This window comes from Falco punctatus, assembly GCF_963210335.1.
Source record: "Falco punctatus genome assembly, chromosome: Z".
NCBI lineage: Eukaryota > Metazoa > Chordata > Aves > Falconiformes > Falconidae > Falco > Falco punctatus.
This window is the reverse complement of record NC_137586.1, coordinates 27,550,419-27,576,040: the sequence shown is the minus strand read 5'-3', so window position 1 is coordinate 27,576,040 and position 25,622 is coordinate 27,550,419. Positions and strand designations below refer to the sequence as shown.

General features: G+C 39.8%; 2 protein-coding genes across 4 annotated transcripts; one reads left to right on the top strand and one right to left on the bottom strand.

Annotated features, from left to right (window-relative positions):
• Positions 1-2: 2 nt before the first annotated feature.
• On the bottom strand, positions 3-18,962 carry GFM2 (GTP dependent ribosome recycling factor mitochondrial 2). 3 transcript variants are annotated; one of them, XM_080373320.1, is made up of 21 exons: positions 18,844-18,962; positions 17,835-17,924; positions 17,188-17,272; positions 16,008-16,053; positions 15,510-15,607; positions 14,387-14,512; positions 13,911-13,999; positions 12,641-12,729; positions 12,350-12,410; positions 12,069-12,254; positions 9,035-9,115; positions 8,119-8,267; positions 7,454-7,594; positions 7,273-7,372; positions 5,929-6,118; positions 4,044-4,120; positions 3,418-3,556; positions 3,086-3,271; positions 1,821-1,936; positions 1,389-1,571; positions 3-924 (listed from the first exon to the last, which is right to left on the bottom strand). In XM_080373320.1, the coding sequence occupies exons 2-21, from the start codon at positions 17,895-17,897 to the stop codon at positions 796-798; spliced, it is 2,334 nt and encodes a 777-aa protein (XP_080229446.1). In that variant the 5' UTR covers positions 17,898-17,924; positions 18,844-18,962; the 3' UTR covers positions 3-795. The 3 variants fall into 3 exon arrangements, with proteins under 3 accessions (XP_080229446.1, XP_080229445.1, XP_080229447.1); XM_080373319.1 differs by lacking the exon at positions 18,844-18,962 and adding an exon at positions 18,670-18,793; XM_080373321.1 differs by lacking the exons at positions 15,510-15,607; positions 17,835-17,924; positions 18,844-18,962 and having other exon boundaries at positions 17,188-17,244.
• A 14-nt stretch (positions 18,963-18,976) lies between these two features.
• On the top strand, positions 18,977-23,445 carry NSA2 (NSA2 ribosome biogenesis factor). Its single transcript, XM_080373336.1, has 6 exons — positions 18,977-19,108; positions 19,277-19,464; positions 20,491-20,641; positions 20,962-21,141; positions 22,317-22,509; positions 23,167-23,445. The coding sequence occupies exons 1-6, from the start codon at positions 19,106-19,108 to the stop codon at positions 23,232-23,234; spliced, it is 783 nt and encodes a 260-aa protein (XP_080229462.1). The 5' UTR covers positions 18,977-19,105; the 3' UTR covers positions 23,235-23,445.
• Positions 23,446-25,622: the final 2,177 nt, after the last annotated feature.

The following is a 25,622-nucleotide window of genomic DNA, read 5'->3' as shown; positions in this document are numbered from 1 at the left end:
ACTTAAAGAGCAAACTATTTTATTTCCAAATATCTTGTAATTTTTCACTTCATTTGTCATTGTAGCACATAATCAGATAATTGCAAATCAGAACTGACTTGTAACACATAGCAATTCAGAAATGTTACAGGTTAAATAAAAAAAAAGTCAAAAAATCCTCCCTCAACATACTCCAAGGTGGTAGGTAGAACTCACCGTTCTAGGAGACTTCTACTTTTCTTCTGTCTTTTGCACAGATCTCAGGCAGAAGTTACACCCAGGCTTGAACTCTGGTACAAATTTGTTTCTAACAATAGAGGAAGGTAATACTTACAGTTGTACAGTTTAAAATGCTTATTAACCATATTCTTTTATTCAGAAAAAAAAAAAATCAAGACAGACCACCACAACTGTAGTTACTTCATTTATAGACATAAACTTCACAAACTTTGGTTACTGAAGTAAGAAACAGTCCTAATGACACATTAATGCTCATTTCTATGAAGAGGATTTGCATCACTTATAGATATCTACAATGATAAGGTAAGAATTTGCAAAGCAGCAAATTGTGGTTGCATCTCTGGTTCAGCTGCTTTGCAAGTACAAGTTTGTGCCAGAAGAACAGTGTCTCTTAACCTTCCCTTGGACAGTTAAAAGCAGTCTGCTCATACAGCTGCTCATTCACAGCAGTAAATTCAGTATTTTGCCACAACCAGCTGGTCCCAGAAGAACATACTGGTGTACATAAGCAGGCTCCTGAAAATATTTAATAGGGAGGATAGAAAATACCGTCTTTGTTCTACAGAGTAAAGCAAATCACACCAAGCCCATCCTCCTCTGAAGAAGTGCGCTTTGCTCTTGGCTATTCAGGGCTTGGTAACTGGCAAGCTCCAAAGTGAAGGTTGCTGAGCCTGATGTTAGAGAACGCAAAACAGTTGAGTAGCCCTGGACAAAATGGACAACACAAGTCAATTTAAGATAAAGGGAAGCTAAGTTAGCACAGAAAGCTGCTTAGGTTGAGGGGGGAAGGGGAACATCAGAAGTATACTGCAACATAAAAATAAACACAGTAAGTTTGTTTTTATAATATTACTGTATTAAGAGTGCAATACATTTATCAGTCAGCCTAATAACATACTTTTTGAGCAACTACTCTCTGTAAAACCTGTTTTAATAGTGTTTACTACTCCTCTGACTTAACAGTTGAAAACATGCTCATTTAACAATGTGAATCAGGCACACACACTACTAGATTTGTGGGCACTTGCTTCAGGCCTTCAATAATCAAAATACAATAAAAAACATACAACCATCCACAACAACAGGAAAATTGAACTGAAGCCTGATTATTTTTAAGAATATAAAAAAATATCAATTTGCATTTTACCATTAGTAAGATAATCACATACCATCATTTCTGCTAGTGGAACAGCAGCAACCACAACTCTGTTATCTTGACGACTCTGAATTTCCTGAATACTGCCTCTCCGCTGTGCAAGGTCAGCGAGTGCTACACTGAGATGATCTTCACTTACTGTGATTTCTAGATTCATCAGAGGCTCCAGTACTTGTATACCAGCTTTTTTCAAAGCCTACATGGAAAGGAAGGACAGTTATGTTTAGTCCCACACACACCTTTTTTTTTGTTAGAAAATTGACATAAGTACTTGCATAACTCAAGCTAACACTGCCTCTCAAATTCTCTACTTCCAAAAGCTATGAAGTCCCCAGCGAGGGCATTACACTGTCAGACTAGAACAATTTCCAGATATCGATAACACACGTATTTTCCCAGTAGTGTAGCATGCTACTGTGTTCAGCATCTTTGAGTTTCACTGTACCTTTTGCATGCAGCGGGAGACGCAGGCTGATAACATGGTGTGGGAGGTGTCAGGATGCACTGTCAGCGACTGCACTGTCACATCTATATCCTGCACTGGGAATCCAAGCAAAGGTCCTAGGAAAAAAAAAGAAAAAAAGAGATAAAGTTCCCTAGTATGTGCATTCATACCCCTGTTCGCAAAAATGAAGTTATTTTTTAATACATTGCAGTATGTAAAACTTGTCTATTGAAACCAAAGCTCATCTAAAATAGTGAAAGCTTTTGTTTAACAAGAAGCCAGAATATCTTGTATTTTCCTTTTAAACACAATGTTACCACACAAAACCTGATACTAACCCACTACCAGAACTGCAGGGTTAACTATTCCACAAGGGATGAACCACATCTAGTGTCCCAGGTAGGTTATCTCCCTCCAACCCAGGACTTTCAGCCAGACCAAAAACTGTATTAGATCAGATGGGACGTCTGAACCACATCTGAGGAAAAACACATCCTATATGGCTAGATTTTTTATTTATTTATTTAAAGCATTTAGTGGCATGAATTTTAGGCTGGAGACAGCATCATTCTGAAGTTTCTTCAAGGAGCATGGATAAAACACACAGTCAACACTCACTCCCACAGCCAGAGACAAGAGATGCCTTCAAACTTAACAAAGCAACGTAGAAAAAACACCTCATGCTTCTTCTAGAGTAATTCTCATTTATCAGTCCATTACCTGTTAATTTTGCTGTAAGGGCAAAATTTTTCTTTGGCCACAAGTTATTAAATATTTTTAATCACTTTAAATTCTCTAGAAATCCCACACTTTGCAGTTAGATAAGGCTTTTTATTGTCTACTTTAATGGATTTAACGTATTTGAAAATAAAAACGGCAGTGACTCTAATAGAAGTGGTATGCACATGTTGGCTTCCCAATCCATTTCTCTGACATCACTGAGTTTACATGATGTCATAAAGCAAACGCCTCATCTCTTATACTATACTAGATTAAAAAGCAAACCAAAAGAACCCCAAGCTCACTGTTGAATGAGAAGAAAACCTTAAAACCAAAGGCATGCTGACTTCCATTCCTGGCACAGAGAAAGGAGCATTTGGCAAATTTGTAGTTAAGGAAATTTTAGAATTTTCCTTTGCATCTAATGTTAATATGCACTATCTTTTAGTTTTCAAGCTACCCAGGAGTTTTTCCTCCTAGAAACATACTAAATTGCTTTTTACAGAAATGTTAGACCAGTATAGCTGTCGTAACACTTTCTTTACCTTGAATGCATGAATTCATGACTCCATTTTCTATAGCTCCTTGGAGTTCTTTGGGTAGTACTTCAATGACACTTGCAGCATACTTGATGACAGGTTTTGTCATTGCTTTCTCCCCCAACCTGGGCCTCACCTCTAACTCTGCAGTTACAAAGTGTCGTTTATCTCCTACTGTTTTGTCCAATGTATCTGCAGAGGGAAAAAAAAAGCAAAACAACCATTTGTGAAAAAAACTTACTCGTAAAATTCATCTGAAAAGTTCCTCATGAGATCCTTTAAAGTAAATCAAGCTACAAAACCAGAAACAAGATGTTTTTTCCATTCACCCATTTTACCTGTAGCTTGGGCAGCATTTAGGATGGTTTCTCTGTATGCTATCTGAAGAGGTCCCAAATAAGTCTCAATTCCATATTCACGTTTGATTCGGTCATGAATGATCTCTATGTGTAGTTCTCCCATGCCACAAAGAATAGTCTAGTAAGAAGAGAGTTAAGAGAGAAAAGGAAAAACATGCAAAACTCAGGTTTTAACACAAACTGTTTAAACAAGGACTTTCATGCTCTTAATAGTCTCTTAGAAATATTTCAAATTTTAAGGAGCCTAGACTGCTTTAGGTCATCTGACATAAATACCACAGAAATGAGAGGGTAATTTCCAGTACAGTGACCACTATAAAAAAAATGTCATCTTACATTATCTTTAAGACTGATTCAAACTTTTTTAAATACAGAACTGTCAAAAACATGCAGAACACAGGATGATTGCCTCTACTTGTAAAGCACAAGTGCACAAGACTCGATTTTAGTTTGATACACAGAACTTTGTACGTATATGACACAAACATTTAGAGTCCTTTTTATGTAAGAAAAGCTCAGTATACAAATGAACTAACTGAAAGGTGGTCTTGACAGTTTTAAAATAAAGCTTGGTTATAAGGTGAGCAGTAGAAGATTCATCTTACTTGTCCTGTGTCAGGATCTATCTTCACTTTTAAACTTGGGTCTTCACGCTGAAGGCAGCTCAATGCGTTATCCAAGTCTGCACGTAAGTATCAAACAAGAGAATTCAGTAACCTGAGGATCACAAGGAATGTCTAAACATCACTTTCCTCATAAGGTCAGATTCTCAGAAGGAATCAAAAGGGCCTCAGAGAAGCACAGATTTTAGCAAAGTCAACTCAAATCACAAGCAACTTGCATCTCCAATTCTCAAAAAAATTATCGCATGCTACAGAGCGCTTTAACTTACTAAAAATATTATTTTCAGAGTGATATTTTGTAGTTGTATGAAGACAGAACATAACCAATAAGTGCTTCATCAAGTCAGTAAAAAGTAGTAAGAAAAATTTTCAACTAACTCTTGTATGATTTGCTTAAATATTTGATTACTCCAACATGTGCCCTGGTTTCAGCTGGGATAGACTTCTTCTCAGTAGCTGGGACAATGCTGTGTTTTGAATTTAGTATGAGAATACTGTCAGTAACACACTGATGTTTTAATAGCTTCTAAGCAGTTTACCCTAAGTCAGGGACTTTTCAGAACTGACCTGAACTAGCCAAAGGGATATTCCATACCATAGAATGTCATCCTCAGTATATAAACTGGGGGAGTTGGCCAGGGGCTGCCCATCGCTGCTCAGGGACTGGCTGGGCACCGGTCAGCAGGCAGTGAGCAATTGTATTGTGCATCACTTGTCTGCCTTGGGTTTTCCTTCTCTCTTTTTGTTGCCTTTCTTTCATTAGTTATTATTATTAAATTTTGTTTTACTTGAATTATTAAACTGTTCTTATCTCAACCCATGGGTTTTACCTTTTCTTTCTGCTTCTCCTCCCTATCCCACTGTGGGTGAGCAGAGTGAGCAAGCAGCTGTTTCGTACTTAGTTGCCAGCTGGGGTCAAACCATGACACATGAAAAGGTTCAAATGCAAATTATTTTTTGTGATTCCCCATTATCTTAACTGCTGAGGAAAGGAGGTACAGAATGATAAACTCACAGCTGAGGCTGCATTTATCTTACGCTCTTCAGCGAAAAAAACACCCAGACACCACCCCCACCCCCCCAAAACTAAACATCCAGATTCCCCCAGAACAGGAACACCTTACAACCCAGTGCCTCAGCCTGCAGACATGTTGCTCCAAATCTGCATTCTACCTTGTTCCATTCCATCATCTACACTGGTACTTATCACTCCTCCTCTTCACACTCAACCAAGCTCAGTTTTGTTGGAGTGATGATACAGAGTTTGAAGCATGTATTTCCAAAAAGAGTCAAATAACCAAGTTCTCTGGTACAGATTCTTGGGAAAGGCAGTAAGATTACAAGTCACGCTGCACAGGTGAACCATAACCAGACACACAGAAGTCTTGGTAAGTGAAGACTTCTACACCATAAAGTAAAACTGTGAGTGGCAACTGAAAAAAAAAACAAACCCAAAACCACATTTCAAGGTTATTTGCACTCAGAACACTATGTACAGCACACCAGCGAGTCTGCAACAAAACTAGGCATGACAGGAGGAAATGGAAGTGCCTCCATCTCTTCTCTAAAAATGAGGAACTACTACTTTTTTAGATTCAAAAATTAGAAAAAGTTCTAGTACTAGTACTGCTTGACATAGTAATAGCAAATAATATCGACAACCACAACCTAAAATGTATCTTCTTTGCGAAACGCCAAAAAGGCCCTTAGTAGATCACTGATTGATAGATTTGTGCAAGTCACTCATGTCAACCAGGTGTGTATGGATTGGGGACAAGCATTGTTCCTTACACATGAGAACATGGTAATGCTTGAACACCTCTTTTGCAGAATATGTTAATCATATTCTTCAGTAGTTACGTTGTACCTTGTTGTTTGGCCACTGAAGGAGGTTCAATTGTGCAGAAGAAGACTGGGTCAGGGATCTCAACACCTGCCAGCAGAAGGCTCTCTATGTCACTGCTAGACCTCTTCTCTCCCCCAGCATCCCTTCCAGCTTGGCGTGCTGCAGCTGCTGCTGAAGCCTTTGACGACACTATGGTATCTCCAGTGGCACTCTATAGATCAACACCCAGTGACCCAGGAGACACAGAAGAGAGGATGGTATATGGAAGAAAAATCCCCAAACCAAATAGAAAAACCCAGAACCACAAACCCTGGCCATTTCTCTTCCTCAAAACCACTTGTGCTAAACTCCTTATTTATAAATAAATAATTATATTAAAAAATAAATATTCTAATACATGTAAATATATAAATAAAATAAATAATAATAATTAAAATATTTATTAAAAAAGTAAAAAAGCCACCTACTGTAACTTCTCTCTTCAAATAACTAAAATTACCTGAAAAGAGGAAAACCTGCGCTCAGATTTAAAATAACATTTCTTTGTCCAGTTCACTGCATTTTAAATCTTAACTTACCAGTCAAGATATAAAGCCACAAAGAACAGTATTGGTAAATGAAAATTTATGTTTATGCATGCCAAAGTTGTTTACATTTTAGAAAATCTATGCAAATGAGATTATGCAGCCTGTTCACACAATAAACCACCGAAGGAGTAAACTAAAAGAAGCAAGCATGAAACGAACTTATTTGAACTGAATTAAACTGTTGCTTTCAGGTAACTTATTTGGGATATCACTGTCCTTTCCCACAGGAGGTGTCTCCATGGCACTGCATTGTATTTTAAGTGTTACAATATTGATAGAAGCTAGAACTCTACTGAAATACACCTTCAGTTTTCAGTTCTTTCCATGTAATCAGCACTACATCTCCCACGTCAATTACTGACATTTGTACATTGTAGTACTTCATTTTAGAGGGAAGTACACGTACATGTACTTCAAATAAAGCAAGTTTACATATGTCACAATAATCAAAACCACATCTGAGATACAATACCACAGAAGTAGCAAACACACTAGTTGAACAAGCTCCCTTTCAAGTTGCACCAGGGGAGGTTTAGATTGGATATTAGCAAAAAGTTCTTCACCGAAGGGGTTGTCAAGCATTGGAACAGGCTGCCCAGGAAAGTGGCTGAGTCACCATCCCTGGAGGTATTTCAAAGACATGTAGATGTGGTGCTTAGAGACATGGTTTAGTGGAGAACCTGGCAGCCCTGGGTAAACAGTTGGACTTGATGACCTTAAAGGTCTTTTCCAACCTAAATGATTCTATGATTCTTACAGAATTAGTATTTTGCATTACCCGTTTTAACCCAACAGCAAGGGCAATGTTGCCAGGCATTAGAGATGGTATTTCAATCTGCTGATCAGCAAAAGGCAGCAGCAGCCGGCTCATTCTCTCCCTGAAAAAGAAATTCTTGTATTAATCGGGACTTTAACAGACATTCCAATGCTACACTAAACCACACCCCTAATTTACTCACGTGCAATTTTTGTTAATGTTATATACAGCTGACTGAGGTTTCAGTGAACCTGAGTAAATCCGAATGAAAACTAGTGGTCCACGACATTTATCATGGAGAACTTTAAACGCTAGGGCACACAGGTCATCCTTGTACCACTGTCTGCAAAATAAAAAGCACAACAAAAAGCATTCTTGTATGATTAGTCCACTCGAACTTACATTTACCTAAATTTCCGCTCATTTAAGAAGTGATATGTTTGTTATTGTAATATTAATATAGACAGATTTTTAAAAATAATTCATACTAAAAAATATTAACCTAACCAGTTTCAGCTCCAGTAGGACATATAAGATATCATGTGACTCGTCCAATACTAAAGATGATCCCTAAACCCCAATTTTGTAAAATGGCAATATCCTCAGATTAAAAATAGATTTTAGAAATCTAATATGCAACTTCGACAACTGGAGATAAATGCGTACAAATCCAGCAGCACTGACCAAAGCAGGTTCAGTAGTCCAAGTGTATTTTCATGTTCACACATCTCTATTGGTATTTAATACCTAAAACCAGTAAACATCTTTAAAGATGTGAATGCTTTGTTAATATTTTTCATTTTCTCCTTTTATGCTTTCCAACTTATTTTTCCTTTTTCCTGACCCTCCTTTTCTCCCTGTACTTACAGAAAGTCATATGAACGCTCATTAGGTGCAGGCAAGTACATAGTAACAGCATCCAGTAATGGCTGCACTCCTTTGTTCTTCAGTGCACTACCACAGAGTACAGGTACTGCTTTCTGAGCTAGCGTGACTCTGCGGATAGCAGACTGTAACTGCAAAAAGGAGTTATCTTCTGTTAACATGTGAACTACAATTTGGCCTTAAATTGCATTGCAGCGATCAGATATTGCTAACAAATCCCCAAAAGTTAAAAAGTACGTTTACAACTGTAACTTCACTCATTCAAACTGCTTTCACTGCTTTTCATGAGCTCCAAACCATAAATCCAAATGTTTAGATGCTAAACCACTGCTTTTAAGATTTCTAAACATTTCATGCAGATCTGCACCTGTTCTTGTTTTTCTAACAGTCCTTTTAATTCAGAATGTTTTATCTCCCCATTTTCAACATGCAGTGCCTGAAGATCCAACCAATTCATAGCAGTTGAGATGCTACTTCTGTTAAGAAGAATCAACAGCTTGTACACAAACTGCACTGAGTCTACCTGGAAATTTAATTCACCTTTCCGTAAACTCTTCTTCAGCAGCCTAACTTAAAAAAACCCCAAACAACAAAACAAAAAACAACAAACCACCAACCACCTTCCTGAACAAAGGTACCCTACTTTTACTCATGCCTAGCATGTCTGAGAATCATAGTTAGCCCATTATCATATAAAATTCATACTAAAGCTTGAATATACTTTGTCCTAAATTCACAGTACTGTAAATTCACTACAAAAGCTAGTGTGATTTTTTTAAAATAAAAAAATACACATCCGCAAAATCATCATCTGCATGAGCCAAAAGGAAGAAAAATGCAGCCCTGAGAATAAGAACTTGCAAGAACTTGTTTATAAATAATGAAATTTAAAAAATACCTTGTCAGCTGGTATTAAGTCTAAATTTTCACTATATTCTCCTAGAACCAGTTCAGCAAATTCATCATCCAGATCTGCAACCTTCAACAGAATAGTTCTTTATTATTTGGCATATGGCAGTTTCACAGACAAGTCACAAATCTTGATTATTTAGGATATATAGCTAAACAGAGCAGGAACAAAAGCCTTTAAAGACATCAGATCATAAACCCATACCACGGAAAATTATGGAAATGAAGGTTTCAAGGAAGGATGGGGGACAGGGGCAGGAAATAAATCAACTTATAAAGCTGCTGTCAGGTAAAACATCAGTGGGAGAGCTTGTACTTCTCGAGACTGAAAAAACCTGCAGTCATACAGTGACAGCCATGAAGGGTATAACTGAGTGTATTTCAGATGTGCAAACAAGGCGAAGTCTAAAGTATGCAGCAAGTAATCTTTATGAAACAACAAATATAGAGCTGGAAAAACCAGACAAGCCTTCAGGGCATTTTGACCTTCTTCATGTCAAAGGCCTGTAGGTCCAAGAGCTGATCTGGTTTTCAAACTGTACCACTTAGCTTGACAAGTAACTATTCTTTAAACCTCGTTTCATATACACTCTTGCACTGCCACAGACTCGGGACACCCTATGTGCAGCAAGGCATTTTGCCCCTCTAGTGGCTACAACAACCGACGACATGCCGAAATGAATTGCTGGTAAACAATTAGAAGTCTAATCAAGCTGATAGTTACAACACGAGAAAGGACAGCTTTCATTTATTTAAGTGAAAGCAAAGTGTTCAAGATGGCCAGTATTCGAACTACTAAATTTTACAGTGTTTCTGATAAGAAGTGTCCATAGTCTAGAAAGCATATAAAAAAATACTTCACAAACACAAGGTTATTTCAATTATCACACTACTGGTCCACCTCTTCCTGCTTCAGAAAAGGACCAGAAACCAAAGGAAAAAAACCCAACATTGTTCTTACAAACCCTTCTGTCTGACAATACATTTCTGAAGATAAACGGGAGTGTTACTACTCAGCCTCTTAAAACCAGGAAATTTTGAAAAAACATCGTTTATGGGTTTTACTTGAACTCAGAGCAATATAAAATGGATATCTGATTCTGATATTTTAAAGGAATCATAGTGTTATTCAAAGTTGTATGGAGGGCAGCCCTTTCAGCAAAATGGATTGATATCTGAGATAGACCTCCCACATTTTTGCTTATAAAATCATGCATTCAAATGTAATCACTGCAACACTTTTAAGCTGTATATAAGCAAACTGAATGTAATAAGGAAAACTTTTTACTTGGAGAGAGGACTTGCTTAGTCTCTCAAGTATAACCAAATCTTCCAGTATCATCATGTCATCATGTCAATTACACAAAATAATGTGGGACCTTAAAATGCCAGTGAAGGGAGAAGAAAAACACTCGGGACAAACTATTTCAAATGTTCTGTACCTTTGAATGTACATCTGTACATTCAACAGGCAAATTATTATTTTACTTCCATTAATCCTTCCATTCTTCACCCCTTCTAAACTGTCAGCTGCGCAAAACCTGGTAGCAAGTAGGTCAAGTTTCTGTTATCTTTCCTAGTTTCAGTAGGACAATATATGCTAAACAAGTATTTATACCGTTCTTTCCTCATCTCTCCCATGGACTTTTTGGATGGATCTGGAACAAGATTTATGGTGTGACTCAGCTGCCTCTCACACAGTATTTAGTGCCACTTTGACCAGCCTGCAACACCCCATCCCGCTTCCAGCTGCCACTCCAGAAAGGTATGGATATCCTGCAGGTTCTGAGTCACATCTACCAGGCCTTGTGTGAGTGCCCCACATATCTTTTGACATCTAAAACAGTACAAGATGCCAAGTTAGCCAACTGACTGTGAAATTTAGCTTTCGTCAGTTCCCTATTTATAAAGCAGGGAGTATTTTCCATTTTACACATGTATTGTACAGCCAGGGAGTCCAATTCTCTATATTCAGCATATTTTGCCACCACATATTAGCATTTACAAGGTGCATTAAGTATCTGACAGATGGAAAGGAAGCGAAGAAAATCTGAAATGAGTTTGATAAGGACAAATGCATAATCTCACACCTAGGACAGAACAAATCCATGTGCTGATACAGAGTGGGGATCAACTGGCTAGCAAACAGCTCTGCAGAAGTCAGCCAGAGGGTCTTGCCGGACAAGTGAGCTTGAGTCAGCAGCATCCCCTTCCAGTGCCGAAGGCTAACTGCACACTGGGCTGCACCAGGAACAGTATAGGCCAGGGGGCCTCAAACTTTTTAAACAGGCGGCTGCTTGGTTTCCCCCCCCAACCCCCAGCGGGGTGGGGGGGGCGGGGGGGGTCTGTAAATACCGGGGGCCAGACTGAGGACCCTGGGGGGGCCGTATCTGGCCTGCGGGCCGTAGTTTGAGGACCGCTGGTATAGCCAGTGGACTGGGGCAAGTGGTTAGTACCCTCTACTCTGCACTTGTGAAGCTGCATCTAAAACACTGCTTCTACGCTCCCCAGTACAAGAGAGACTGACAAAGTGCAGGAAGTCCAACTGAAAACGACTAAGATGGCTGGAGTGCAGCTGGAGGGCCAGAGAGACAGGCCTGTAACTCAGACAGGCTATGGCAGGATGCAAATCCACCTCTTACTACTTGAAATGGGGTGGTGGCGGGCCTGCCTCAGGGACAACAGAGAGTGCCAGATTCTTCTCAGAGGTACACAAGGAAAGAAAAAGTACCACTGCTGCAGGTTGCAACCCGGTAAAATCCCTTTGGACAAAAAGAAATATGTTTCGCTACAAAGATAATCAAGCACTGGGACAGGCTGCCTAGACAGATTGTAACCATCAACCTTAAAGACTTGAAAACTCAAGGAAACAAGGCCTGAGCAACCTGACCTAATGCTGAAGTCAGCTCTGCTTTGAGCAGGTCACTGCACCAGACACCTCCAGAGGTCCCTTTCAGAGGTCCCCTTTTTACAGTTCTAAAAAACAGTGTTAAATATATTATATATTTACTTTAGAACTTTACTTGTTCTATTAAGGTATTTCTGGCATCATGGACTTCTTGGAATAGGTTGGGATCATCAGCCTCCAGCAGCAACTTTCGCTCAAAATTTTTTCCATCATCCAAATCAGAAGTAGATTTCCAAACTATTTGTTCCTTAGTCACAACATCAACCAGTCCTCTGAAGGTCTTGGCTTCCCCAATGGGCAACTGCAAACAGAGTGCTGATTTTAGATAGCTCCAAAAAATGACGAAAGGAATTCCATTCAAAAGAAAGCAAATAAACATTTAATTTCTAGGCTTACCTGTAAAAGCAAAGGTTTTGTCTTCAACTTTTGTTCGATACTTTCAACAGCATATGTAAAACTATATACAAAAAACAGATAGTAAGTTACAAAAACTTAATGGCATAATAGGTTTACCATTCCTTATTTACTGCAAAAATTATTCCTACCATTACACAAAAATACACATATGCATAATCAAAGATGTATATAATAAGTATTAACATAACTGGCTTGTCTACACTCAACAGCAAAACTTATTAGATACATTCCGTTACAAAGGTTTTATTAATGTTTACAATAACAAAATACCTTGCCCTGGTTTTGTCCATCTTGTTCAAAAAGCAAATTCGTGGTATCTGATGTTTGTCCGCTTGTCTCCACACTGTCAGAGTTTGGGCCTAAGGCAAAAGACAAAATGGAAACACTAGTGCCAACAGCTGAACTATACAGTCCCCAATACTGCTGAGGTACTGGGTTCAGAGGACAGAAAGGAACTGTCCTATGGGTGTGTTGTGACAATCCCATTGTGAACTTCACATGCAGCTTTGTCTCATCTTACATCTCACCTGCCATCATTCCTCCTCCTTCACTAAGGGCAGACAGGTATATGGTCAAAGGAACACGGGAGAGAAACTAAGCATTACAGGGCATATATACAGAAAAAACTCAGTCATGTAGAGACTTCAGACTTTATTGACAAGCTACTTAAGTGTACCAGGCAAGCATTTCTGTGGCTACATGTACAACACTAAAAACTACTGTGGTTTTGCTAGTAATCTGTGTACTGCTGAGCCACTTATGATATGCATTGTTATTTGAAAATTAAAACAGGTACATATGAAAATCAGTTCCGATTCAGAAACAGTCTCTTATCAACATATGGAAATAATGCAAGAATTTCCTACGCAGTTTTAGCAAAAACACAAGCAGATCTAATTGTTTTGTTCTTGGGTGTGGTGGGCTGTTACTCAGTTCAGGTTCAGGTTTATATATGATGGCACCTGAATTCTAAGTTAAATAATGTGACTCACACTGATCAAGCATTCTCTCATGCCTCGTCTAGGAAAAAGGGATGTCCCATAGAACACCACGATTTCACAACATGTAACTTTTCTACAGGATTGAACATTAAACCATCCCATGCTACGAAGTCAAATTCCACCTTTTCTGCACTATGCCCCAAAGAGCATGTTAAATAGGCTGTTGGGGAGGGAGAAATTCTGGCTCAAATTTACTCATTTTCTACATGAAATCTGAAAATGAGAAATGAACAGATATTTCTTTCCATTGGTACAGGTAGCTAGAGGCATTCAGCTTAATCAATGTGTATAAAGGACAGCAACAAAACAAAAAAACACCAGACTTTAATGGGAATCCCACCTATTTGCCCCTTATTACCATGGATATCCCTGTACAGTACAGAACTTGAAATTAAATGCTCAGCTTCTTGAAGCTGAATTTTGATCAAAGCATCAAAAGAGATAATACTGAGCAACATCCCTGTGCTATCATTATTATTATTTTGGTCCGATTTAAGTCATTGCACACAAAAAAATAAGTATCTACCAGTTATTTTTACCTCAACACCAGCTGAAGCATCAAACACCGCTACTGCTCCGTCCAGGACTCTCAAGCAACGCTCAACTTCCACTGTAAAGTCCACATGACCTAAAAAACAATCTTCCTTTTACACCATCATAATTCAAACAGGCAACATTAACAATTTTACATTTTTAAGTTTTACATTACAATTTTTTTTTTAAATCATGTCAAAACAGCCCTGTCTTTACCTGCAGAGAAATAACACCCATCAGTCCTTTAAACACAGAAGACTGTTACACTGCAATCCCAGAGCTGAGAGCAATTTAGTGTGGAAATGTCTGAGTTCACTTTAAACAAACTAGATTAGGCACCAGAAAACAAAGCTGAACAGAGCTCAGTATAGGCCTTTTCACTAATGCAATTAAACCAATTAAATACTGCACTACGACATTCTACGACATCCCACCTCATCTACTCTCCTCTAATAATATGAGTACTGCTAAAGTGTAGTACCTGGGGTGTCAATCAGATTGATTCTGTAGTCCTTCCAGTCAAATGTAACAGCAGCAGACTGAATGGTAATACCACGTTCTCGCTCCTGTACCATAAAATCTGTCACTGTGTCCCCATCATCAACATCTGTGAACAGGAGGCAGGACTACAGTTAGGTACGTAAATTATTCAAAAGCTGAAATTGTCTTGGAATACAGACACTGAGAGAGATTTGGAAACACTGTCCCATATATATCAGAAAATTGTAATGTCAGCCAATTTACCCAGGCTCCCTTTCCAGGGAACAAATGCTCTGTAAGTCAAAGACAAGCAATTCTAACAACCTTTTTGTTGTTCTTAATCATAACTAATACCATGAGAAACTTAAAAACCAAAGCAAAGACCAAAATCACGATCAAACTACAGTTTTAAATAACCTGGCTCCACTTATTGTATCAACGTGACTGCCATTTTAAAATTTAGTAATTAAAAGGTAATTAAGTTAAAACTAAAGTAAAAAAAAAACCCAAACAATTAAGACGTTGAGTTTTACTTCTGTTTTTTCTTATTTTCATTAAAAAGAGAAGCAGTTACAAATTTTTAAACAAGCAGGCCACCAAGTTCAACCACTCCACAAGCCTAACATCATCTACCATTCTCATACACAGTAGAGAACAGGAAATTAAATTCAAAAGTCAAGAAGTAGCACAAGCGGAGGCTGCTGTGACCCCTTCAACCTTGACGAAGTTTGTGAGAGTTGTCGAATCAAGGAATTCTTCATGTGCTATGGCTTTCAAAAGAATGGTGACTTCTTGTTAATCTGGTTTCTTTACAGGTTAGGAAAGAACTGAAGGAACAGCTTTACCAGAAAGGCCAATAAGTAGCAAAGAAAACATGGAGATACTCTAATTAAGTGTTAAACAAAACACAATGCGCTGAAACTAAAAGAAATATATGAACCTATGACCTCTCAAAATACAAATGCCTTAGAACATAATGGAACGTGCATTAAAATGAAATTTTACAGAGCACAACTTTGGAACAGCTGGCTTTACGCTAAGTGTAGCAACCTCTAACTGCGATGCATGTTACTGCATACTATTAAATCTCTCAAAGCTACTGAAATACAAAAAATACTCCTAACCTCCAAGTGTTCTTATGTATCCAGAATAATACAGCATTCTCTCTGTTGTCGTAGTTTTCCCTGCATCAATGTGGGCCATAATGCCAATGTTTCGGATTCTGCATAAAGTGAAAACATTGCTTTTACTGCAATTTTTTTTTATTCATTGATACTGTTATTTGTATAAACAATTACTACTGACTGAGAATAGCATACCAGATGAATAACATTTTCCCTCTGTGGCATATACAGTATACCTTCTGATACTGAAGCACATTAGTATTGAAATTGTGAAGTCTTGAAGTTTTGATGAGGTAAACAAGAGACAGTCCAAGACTTCTCTGACACCAAAACTCTTACATATTGAAATGTCAGAAGGCTAAAAGTAAGGAAGTACTAATTTTAATTTAGAACATGCACATGACCTATGCACATAATGGGCACGCAACCCCTGACTTTTTATCACATCAGTTCCTTTGACTGCCAGTTACATCCAAAAATTAAGCTAGCATGACATACCTGGATATATGAGGATTAATGACAGAATGTAGAGACTTAATATCTCCTGGAGACAAACAAAACAAACAAACACAACAATCTGTAAGACTGATCCAAATGTAGAAATTATAGATTTTAACAAAACTAAATATATTTCAGACAATTACAGAAAAAAAAAAGATTTAGAACCACAACTCATGACAATCTGTAATTTTTAACAGCTCAGATATGTACATCTACAGATATGTACACGTTCATTTTCAATAAATCTCACTCTCTCTCAGATAAATTCTCCAGAACAGCTGTAATTTATAAACAATAGGAAAAAGCCAACACAGAAAAGCATCAGCAGCACAGCAAAATCTTACTGTGCAGGAGCAATAACAAAACATGCCACAGTTCAAGACAATTGTGATGATGACATTCACCTGAACCAGCTATTAGGTAACAAATTTCAAAAGTCATTTCTCCTTTAAACACTGAAGCTAAGACAGCATAACTCTCAGGGACAAAATGCAAACTGACCTAAGTTAAGAAAACATGGTACTGAGGAGTTTTAAATGCGTATTTTCCTGAAAGATATTTCCTTTCCCATACCCTGTTTAGTTGTAAAATAAGCTACCAAGCTAAATTTTTATGAAACTAACTATAATTCAGTAAACCCTGGCAACGCCCCCAGAGAAGGCATCGCTTCCCTTGGCTGACTGGTGTCTCGGCCACTCCTGCAACTGCAGCAAGAGAAGGTTCCAGAAGTCCTGGAACTAAGGCAAATAAATAGGGGCATGTGCAAGCCTCTGGGGTGCTCTCCACACTGAACACCCCTGTTGGCAGGTCTGGGGCTGGATCCAGGACTGGTGATCTCCCTCCCTCTTTAGCTCTAGCTTCTGAGTCACTCTCCCCTTCCTGCAGGTGGGATGTGACAATTCTAGCACGCTTCACAACTCACCTGACTTCTTATACATCTGTATCTTTCCTTTCTCTTATTTTCTAAAGGCTTTATACCATACATCTACTGAGAAAAGAGCAGCAATACGAAACACCTCTTTCCAGTCCCTGAACCTTTTAACTGTTCTGTTTGTGCTTCAGACACCAAATTCTATAAATAATGACCAAAAGATAAACAATAAAACACAATTTAGAAAGTATTCTTACTCATTTTTAGAGTAATCTTTACTATTACGAAAATAATTTAAACTTATACCTGGTGGAGAACTGTACTTTCTTAGACTGCAGTCTTGCCATGTTACGCTTACGAGTCTCATTTTTGTCTTGCTGAAATACACACGCTTAAAAGGAAAAAAAACACAAACCCATACAGAATACTTATCACTATAAATAATTACTTCGTAGCTACATTTTTGCCAGCTGTAAAAAACTAAACTGAAAAAAATATCTACAGGAACGGATACTGTTGTGAGTATTTATATAAGCTCAAAATATCAGCAATTTGGAAACAAGAAGCATGAAGTTGGTAGCACGGTGGTTTAAATCAAGTCCAATCCCAATGTTATTTGGGAAGTCCAGTAAAAATCTGTGATGGCACCAAAACATGCTGTCAGTAGGCACAATATTTTAAATAAGTCCAGTGATTTGTGTCAATAATATAACTTTAACAATGACAAGTGTTAGGTAATTAGAATCCCAGAACACTAAAAAAGGTTTACAGAAAAATTACAAATCCAACTTTCAAATTCTGACTATGTGAAGTCCAGTTCCAACATGAAATTATATCTTCAGTTCAGATTACTGAATTGTAAACCAAAACCAACAAAAGTGTGTTTACTCTGAGTAACCAAACTACTTCTTTTGCTCACAGTGGAAGTATCAAAATTTGAGGAAAGAGTTTACCTCATTGCACAGACTTGATGACTTGAACGTGTTCACCGAAAATTTCCTCACAAACCTCAACATTCTGACTCCTGTACCTAAATCTGTTCCCTGCCAAGACAGGTAAGGAAACATTGTACAAAACATTTACATGGAAGTAATATAGCTACCGGTCGTAAACAAGTCATGAAACTTTGCTGGTTTTCAAGTTAGATCAGGTTACTATTCTTCACATTGCTGCTTTGCAGGTTAAATCGGTGTCAGATCTGTAAAAAATGTTATTAAGCCCTAAAAATGCCACTTAATGCATGCCCACAAACACTAAATATATTTCTCAAAGAAATCTGTGAACAATAAAGCTGCAAATTCACCATCGGAGTTTACACTCGCGCTCAGATGAGCTCTAGGGTATCGATTACCAATCACTGGAGCATAAACAGGTCTCCCGATTTTGGAGGAGGAAAGGGGGCAGGGAGAAGCACGTATTTGGGATAGAAACAACACAAAATATTAAATACTATGCGCTTTCAAGCGCTGCCAAAACCACTGCGACACAGAGGCCAAGTGCGAAAGTTTCAGGAATATTCCTAGCCGGCTGCGCTTTGTTTACGGAGGCGACGTCCAGCTCTAGCGACCTTACGCTCCGCGGCAGTTTCGCGGCGAAGGAAGGCGCCTGCGTGCAGGCCGCGCTCCGGCCCCCGCCGCCGCGCCGAGCGGGCGGGAGCGGCGCCCTCACGCTGCCCCTGACGAGCCGACGAGCCCCGCCGCCGCCTCGGCGGCCGCTCCGCAAACCGGCGCTGCCCTCCCTGCCGTGCTGCGAGCCGCCGGCACGTTACACCGCCGGCGCCCGCGTTACCTTCTGTCTCCGGATGAAGAGTTTTAACGCGACCACGCTTGGGCGGTCGCTGTGGGCCCAGACCCGCCGCCGGCCGCCACGGCCACCATGCCGCCGGAAGGCGCGCTCCTTTTTCCCTTCCCCCCAGCCCCGGCACCTAGCCGCCCTCCCGCCGTTCCGCCTTCCCGCCCCCACCTGACAGACCCAGGCGGCAAGACAAGACCCTCTCCTTCGATCTCTCCCCCTTCGTTTTTCCGCTCTTCGCGGCCCCGCCAAGTCGGAACAGCCGCCGTCGGGGGACGCGGACCGTCGCCCCCTCGCCGGCAGGAAACAAAGTGCCGCGGGGGAGCGTTTCCAGCCGGGGCCGCTTCTTGGGCGGCCCGTCCTTTTCGCCGAGGAGGAGGCGGCTGCGTGGAGGCGTCGGTGGAGCGTGGGGAGACGCCGCGGGGCCTCCGCCATGGTAAGGGCCGGGGTGGCATGGGGGCGGTGGGGGACGGGGAAGGGGGTGAAGGCGGCCGAGCGGGCCCCGCGGTCGGGCTGCGGCCCCCGTCGGGACCCCACCGTGTGTCCCAGCGGCGACGGGCCTCGGCCGCTGCTGCCCGCTCACCGCGCTGCCTTGTGCCCTCAGCCGCAGAACGAGTACATCGAGCTCCACCGCAAGCGCTATGGGTACCGCCTGGACTACCACGAGAAGAGGAGGAAGAAGGAGGGACGCGAGGCTCACGAGCGGTCCCGGAAAGCCAAGAAGATGATCGGGTTGAAGGCCAAGCTCTACCACAAACAGCGGCATGCTGAGAAGATACAGATGAAGAAGACGTGAGTACCCGCCGCTTCTGTGGCGCCCTCCAGTCATCCTGACAGCTGAAGGATGAGATGAGACGTTTCAAAGAGCTACTCATTACTTGGAAAAGTTCTGCTTTTAAACAGCACTCGGGTTGTAGGAGGGTGTGGGTTTTACCTCAGTGAAGACATTTCTGGTTTCCTCAGTGGATAATTCTGCTCCTAAAAGCCATCCATAAGATAATGTGTTAATTAGCAATAGCAGTGACTAATGTAGTTATGACACAAACATGAATGCATTTACTTAGGTCTTTTACATCAACTGATGTATTAGTATAGCAGGAGGCAGCAGGCATTCTCACAACAGTGTTAATAGAAACAGTACAGTAACGTATGCAGTATTTGGGCAGAACATGAAGCTTGTATTCCAGGATAATTGCAGCATAGGTAAACAAAAGCATTTTTCTGAAAATCTCTTGTTCAGAAACTGAAATCAAAGCTGTTAATGGTATTCTTTTTTATCCACCGTGGTGTTCTTGTTGTTTTCCAACTGTAGATAGTTATTTTCCTGTGCTACTTGTTAAAGTATTTGGCTTGTTAAACAGACCTACAAACTAGTTATTTCCCCTTAAATGGCCTCAAAATTAACAAAACACAACCTCTTTTATGCACATGTGTTCCTGGTATTTGTACATGCTGCCATCAAATCGTGGAAGAGTAGTAGTTTGTTTTTTGTCAGAGAGGAAAATTTCTCTCTCTCAAAGTGCTTGGCTACTTGTTTTAAGTCATTCAGAAATCCTTGAAAGTTGCATGTCTTGTGTTCTTGCCTTGTTGTGAATTGGCAATGCGCTGTGCAGTCTGTCAGTTGTTACATTAAGTGAAACTACTAGTTTACCTTGAAAATTATTTAGGATTATTCCTCAAATATAAGCATGTACTTGTTTACAGATATTTCTTAAAAGAAAACTTTGAGCAGACATGAGCTAAGTTAAAATACATAAACACGAACCTTTCTTTTTTTTTTTTTTCCCTACTTTTAATACTGGTTTTCTTTCCTTGCAGCATTAAAATGCATGAAAAGAGAAACACAAAGAAAAAGAATGATGAAAAAACACCTAAAGGAGCTGTACCAGCATACCTGCTGGACAGAGAAGGCCAGTCCCGGGCTAAGGTTCTCTCTAACATGATCAAGCAGAAAAGAAAAGAAAAAGCCGTAAGTAATTGTATTAAAATTCAGATACTTACAATTACTTGTGACAGTGACCACTTTGTGTTGCTGATGCTCAGGTGTCTTATAGCCTAAGTAAAACCTGAATCCTTGAGTAACTGAGTAATCTAGGACAAAGTAAGCAGATGTGATATCTTGATTTTCATAACTTTTAATTGCTAGTTAAAATAAGTAGCTATGAGTTATATAAAAAGTATGTTTACCACTACACTCTACATAAATTTTATTTTATGTTTTGGTTGTCCCCTTTCATTCAGCAATGCAGCATGTAAGATTACTGACTTTTTTTTCCTCACCTCTTCCAGGGGAAATGGGAGGTTCCTGTGCCAAAGGTCCGTGCACAAGGAGAAACAGAAGTTTTAAAAGTGATACGTACAGGAAAGAGAAAGAAGAAGGCCTGGAAGAGAATGGTTACAAAAGTTTGTTTTGTTGGAGATGGCTTTACGAGGAAGCCTCCTAAATACGAGCGATTCATTCGACCAATGGTAATGTTCTCCAGCCTTGAAGAATATTGAAGTAACAATTACTTTTACTTACTACTTTGAGTTTCTGTGGTGAGGAAACTTTCTTCTGTGATAATGCACTTGATTACTACTGATGCAGAACATTCCTTTCAGTTTCCTTGCAGAAACCTAAACTTCTAATAACTTGAGGGTGGGGAGATGCCCCTGCAGTCACAGTCTCTGTTGAAATCTCTGCTCTTACACCCATAACTGAGATGGTGCCAGTAAGTTAGAGCTATGAGTTGTCTAATTAGCATGGGAATGTCTCTAGCAAAAGCTCTTCGAATAGGTTTTAAAGTTGGAGGCTTCTGTTTCAAGCTACTGTGATTCTGTAAGCTGCAGAAGCCAACTTTGTTGTAGGAACTCATGAACTCCTTCCTCCTGGCCTGTTAAATAAGCTTGCAGCACAGTTCAGACCGTAGGCAAGGGGAGTGCTGTGCCTCCAGCCTGACCTTTTCTTACACAGCTGCAGGAACAGTGCCTGAACTCTAGCAGCCTGGCAGTGCACAGGAGATAAAACTAGATTCACTAAGAGTGTGTAATTTTTCTGTGAATAGCTGTTCCTGTTTCCTCACAGGAATCAACAGAATCACTATGCAGGCTGTGTGTTGGATCATACTTCATTACTAGTTCAATGGTCTTACACAGAAGCCTTGGATAGATTTTTATTGACACAGAGAAGTTTATGGTACTTGATGGTAAAGTACCCTTTATGAAGCACAGGTCATTAGATGGAAAGTGCTGTAAGAGATGGGTATTTAATATTTCACAATATGTAAAGGGTTTTTCAGTTTTACAAGAAAAAAGGAAAAATTCATAGTCTTAAAAACTAGTAGCACTGTTAAATGTGTTACCATAAATGTCTTATTTCTTCATGAAACAGAAGCCATCTGAGGTAACAAGTATTCTTGTACAAGTATTAAGAATTGACGTCCTGAATATATGCGTGGAAAGCTTTATCTTGCCACTAATCAGGTTTTTAAGCAAATCTGGCATTATGTAGTAGGCATTCAGTATTCAGTATTCGAAGTTGTTTCATTTTTCCCAGTGTCTCAAAACATCTAAAGCTGAGGACCTAATGCTTAAAGTGTTAAACTAGATTAGTCATGAGGGCTTAAAGCAAATATTAACTCATTCTGTCACTCCTTATACAACAGGGCTTACGTTTCAAGAAGGCGCATGTGACACATCCTGAACTTAAAGCTACATTTTGCCTACCTATCCTTGGTGTAAAGAAGAATCCTTCTTCTCCTTTGTACACAACACTGGGTGTAATTACCAAGGGTACTGTCATTGAAGTGAACGTGAGTGAGCTTGGCCTTGTGACACAAGGGGGCAAAGTCATCTGGGGTAAGTAGTTAAGCTAGCTGCTTTTAAAAGTTTTCAGTCTTCATTGCCTGAGGTATTGTTAAGACAACATCCTATAGTCATAATTGATCCATTGTTAAATGTTAGGTTTGGGCTGTAGCAGAAGCAACTACTGGGCAACTCTAAAAATGGAAGTTTTTCGTGTTAATCTTAGGCTTTCTGTTTACACTTTCAAAATCAAATTAGGTGAAGTTCAGAACAAAGATTCAGTTTGTTTGCCTGTGTCTCAGATTAAGCAATGCTACAAGTCTAAAGACCTATCCACGTGAACAATTAACCAACTGTATTATGTTTTTAGTGGAAGTTCTGTGTAGAAGCTTCTTTGTAGGATTAGGCTGACTTCTTTTAACAGAGGGGTTGACATAGACAATAGCAGGACCTCTGATGTTATTTTTTTGTTCACCCAGAACTCTAAATGATCGATTCATAAAAAGCAACCTGCATAAAGTTATTTTGAGAACTTAAGTTTTGCAGCTCAGCAGAAGATAGATACAGATTTCAAAATGCATTTCAATTTTGGAACAGGAATTTCCTACACTTAAGAGACTTGTGGATTGAACTTGCAAACATAGAAAAATCTAATTAATTATATGAACTACTTCAAGCTTTTGTAGACATTTAATTCCCTTTTCTCTCTAGGGAAATACGCACAAGTAACAAACAATCCAGAAAATGATGGCTGTATTAATGCAGTTCTACTTGTTTAAGTTGTGTTTGATACTAAGCATTGGACATGGGCTCCTGCAAAATCAGTGGTTTCAACAAGTTTGCAAGATCTCCGGAACTGTCAACCATTCAAGACCATCGACCCCAGAGGCTGGTGAGGAACTTAAACATGCCAGAAGTGACTGCTCAGGTTTTAATACGTATTATGTTTGCTCAGCTGAATGATGTCCAAATAAACTGTTTCAGTTTTCATGTTTTGCTGATGTGGTATGGATTTGATTAAAATTTGGTTTTTTCACAGTGTTTTCACAGTAGTTTTTTGGCTTAGATATATTGTGTAAAAGCTTAATTCAGCTCACACTCCTACTGATGGGAGATACAGCCACTGTTTCCTGTGATGGCTGCTGTAACAGCTAAAGGTGCAGAAGAACATGCTAACTCGAGAGCTGGAAGAATGCAGCTAGAATCTTACTGCAGACTGACAACAGAAATTAAGCACTTAGTTTGATACTTGCCTCTGTAGAAGCTTGGACGTGAGAACGTATTAGGAGCATGGGGCTGCAGGATGGGAAGATAACTAGGAGGGCAGCTATTCTCTTCAACCCCGTCATCCTGCCTTACCTCATGTCTTTCTCCCCTTTGCTTCCATGACTGCATTAATGGAAAGAATAAGGACTGGAGAGTGTAGCACTGTAGTCCCAGCAAGAAAAGAACAGTTTCAGAAGTTTACATTGGGGTTTAAGATGTGAAATTTGAGAATGGTGTGATAGGCCTGATACTACAACTACTTGTAGATATTTTGGTGACTTTAAGAAACATTCAAGAAAAACTAAAGGAGACAAGCATCAACTGATCAATATATATTTAGGTTTCATCCTTGAAATACAAGAAACAAAAGCTGCTTCTAAGGTGGAGCCTTTCAGCAATCCTGTATGCAACTACACCAGTAATATAATCAATCAAGAATTTGGTGGTAAACAAACAGCACAATCTATCACTACAAATAAACATCCTTGCCATTTTATATTCCTACTCTTAAAACAGTACTTCACTTCAAGCCAAGGAGCTTTTAACACAAAATCCAAGTCAAATCCATATAAGCTGTCTCCAGTTGATGAGGGCACTCCTGTCTCTCAACACTGTAAGAAGGAAACTTTTAAACAAAATGCTTAACATATTTCAGAAGCCAGAATGTAAATAGGAGTGCATGGGTGTGGTGGTGTGCCTTCCCCCCACCCCCACCTGAGCTTTGTTTCAGTGGCAGTGCTCAAGTAGTAACTGCCTGAGGCTGTCAAAATGGATGTGTCTTGGAAGTGGATGTGTCTGGTTGTGATGGCTGTATCTGACTCAAAGTGGATTCCAGAGAGACAAATAACAACAGGAGCCAAGGGCTAATTTGAACAGTGCACCCACCTAGCAGTGCCAGTCAAGGTCCGAGTCAAGCCAAGTCTGAAAGAAACTTAAGGTCTGTAATCAGAATGCAAATACGACTAGTAGTCAATTATCTTACTCCATTAAATAGTGAACAGCCCAAAGCCCGTTGAGTCCTCCTGCATGGCAGCAGGTTGCATGCCAGAATCTCCCCTTGGGTAGGGGCGCCCCTCAAGGTTACTCCCTGAGGCTGCACAGATGATCGGCAAGTGATTAATAGCATGACAAAACTTCGAAATCTTAGCTAAGTGGTATAAGGGATTGATTGTGCACATGTAATATTTTAGACACAAACTTGATTAAGACTGAGACTAAGCCTGGATCCAGGTGCACCTAAACTGCCCGCTGAGAAGTTCAGAGCACAAGGGGGTCCTTTCTGAACCTCAACTCAATGGGAGGGTCTCCCTGACAGTTTTGTCTGACCTGTCTTCTGTGCAGTAAATAATAAGGTGTACCTTGCCATTGAATCTTGTTAAACCACTGTTGCATTTACTATCAAACCATTAAATAAATAAATAAATAAAACCACTGTTTTATACCAATAAACATTGCTGCTTCTCTTTTACGAGCGAAGTGTGTCATCCTCCATCTGTGACAGTGGGGGTTTTTTTGCATTAACAAAAGTCTAAGCTAGAGGTGGTCACATGCAATAAGCAGGTTGAGTAGCAGATTATAGAATCACTGTTAGTGTAGTTACGGTTGGAAGGGACTCTTGAGATGGTGTAGTGCAAGCCCCCTGCTGAAAGCAGGGTCAGCTACAGCAGGTGTCCAAGGGCCACATCCAGTCAGGTTTTGAGTTTCTCCAAGGACAGAAACTCCACCACCTCTCTGGGCAACCTGGTTTGGTGTTTGACCACTCTTAGAGTTTAAAATGGTTTATATTTAAATAGAATTTCCTATATCCCAGTTTGTGCACACAGCCTCTTGTCCTGTCACTGGGCCCCACTGAGAAGACTCTTGCTCCATCTTCTTATCCGCCCCCCCCCCCCCCCCCCCCC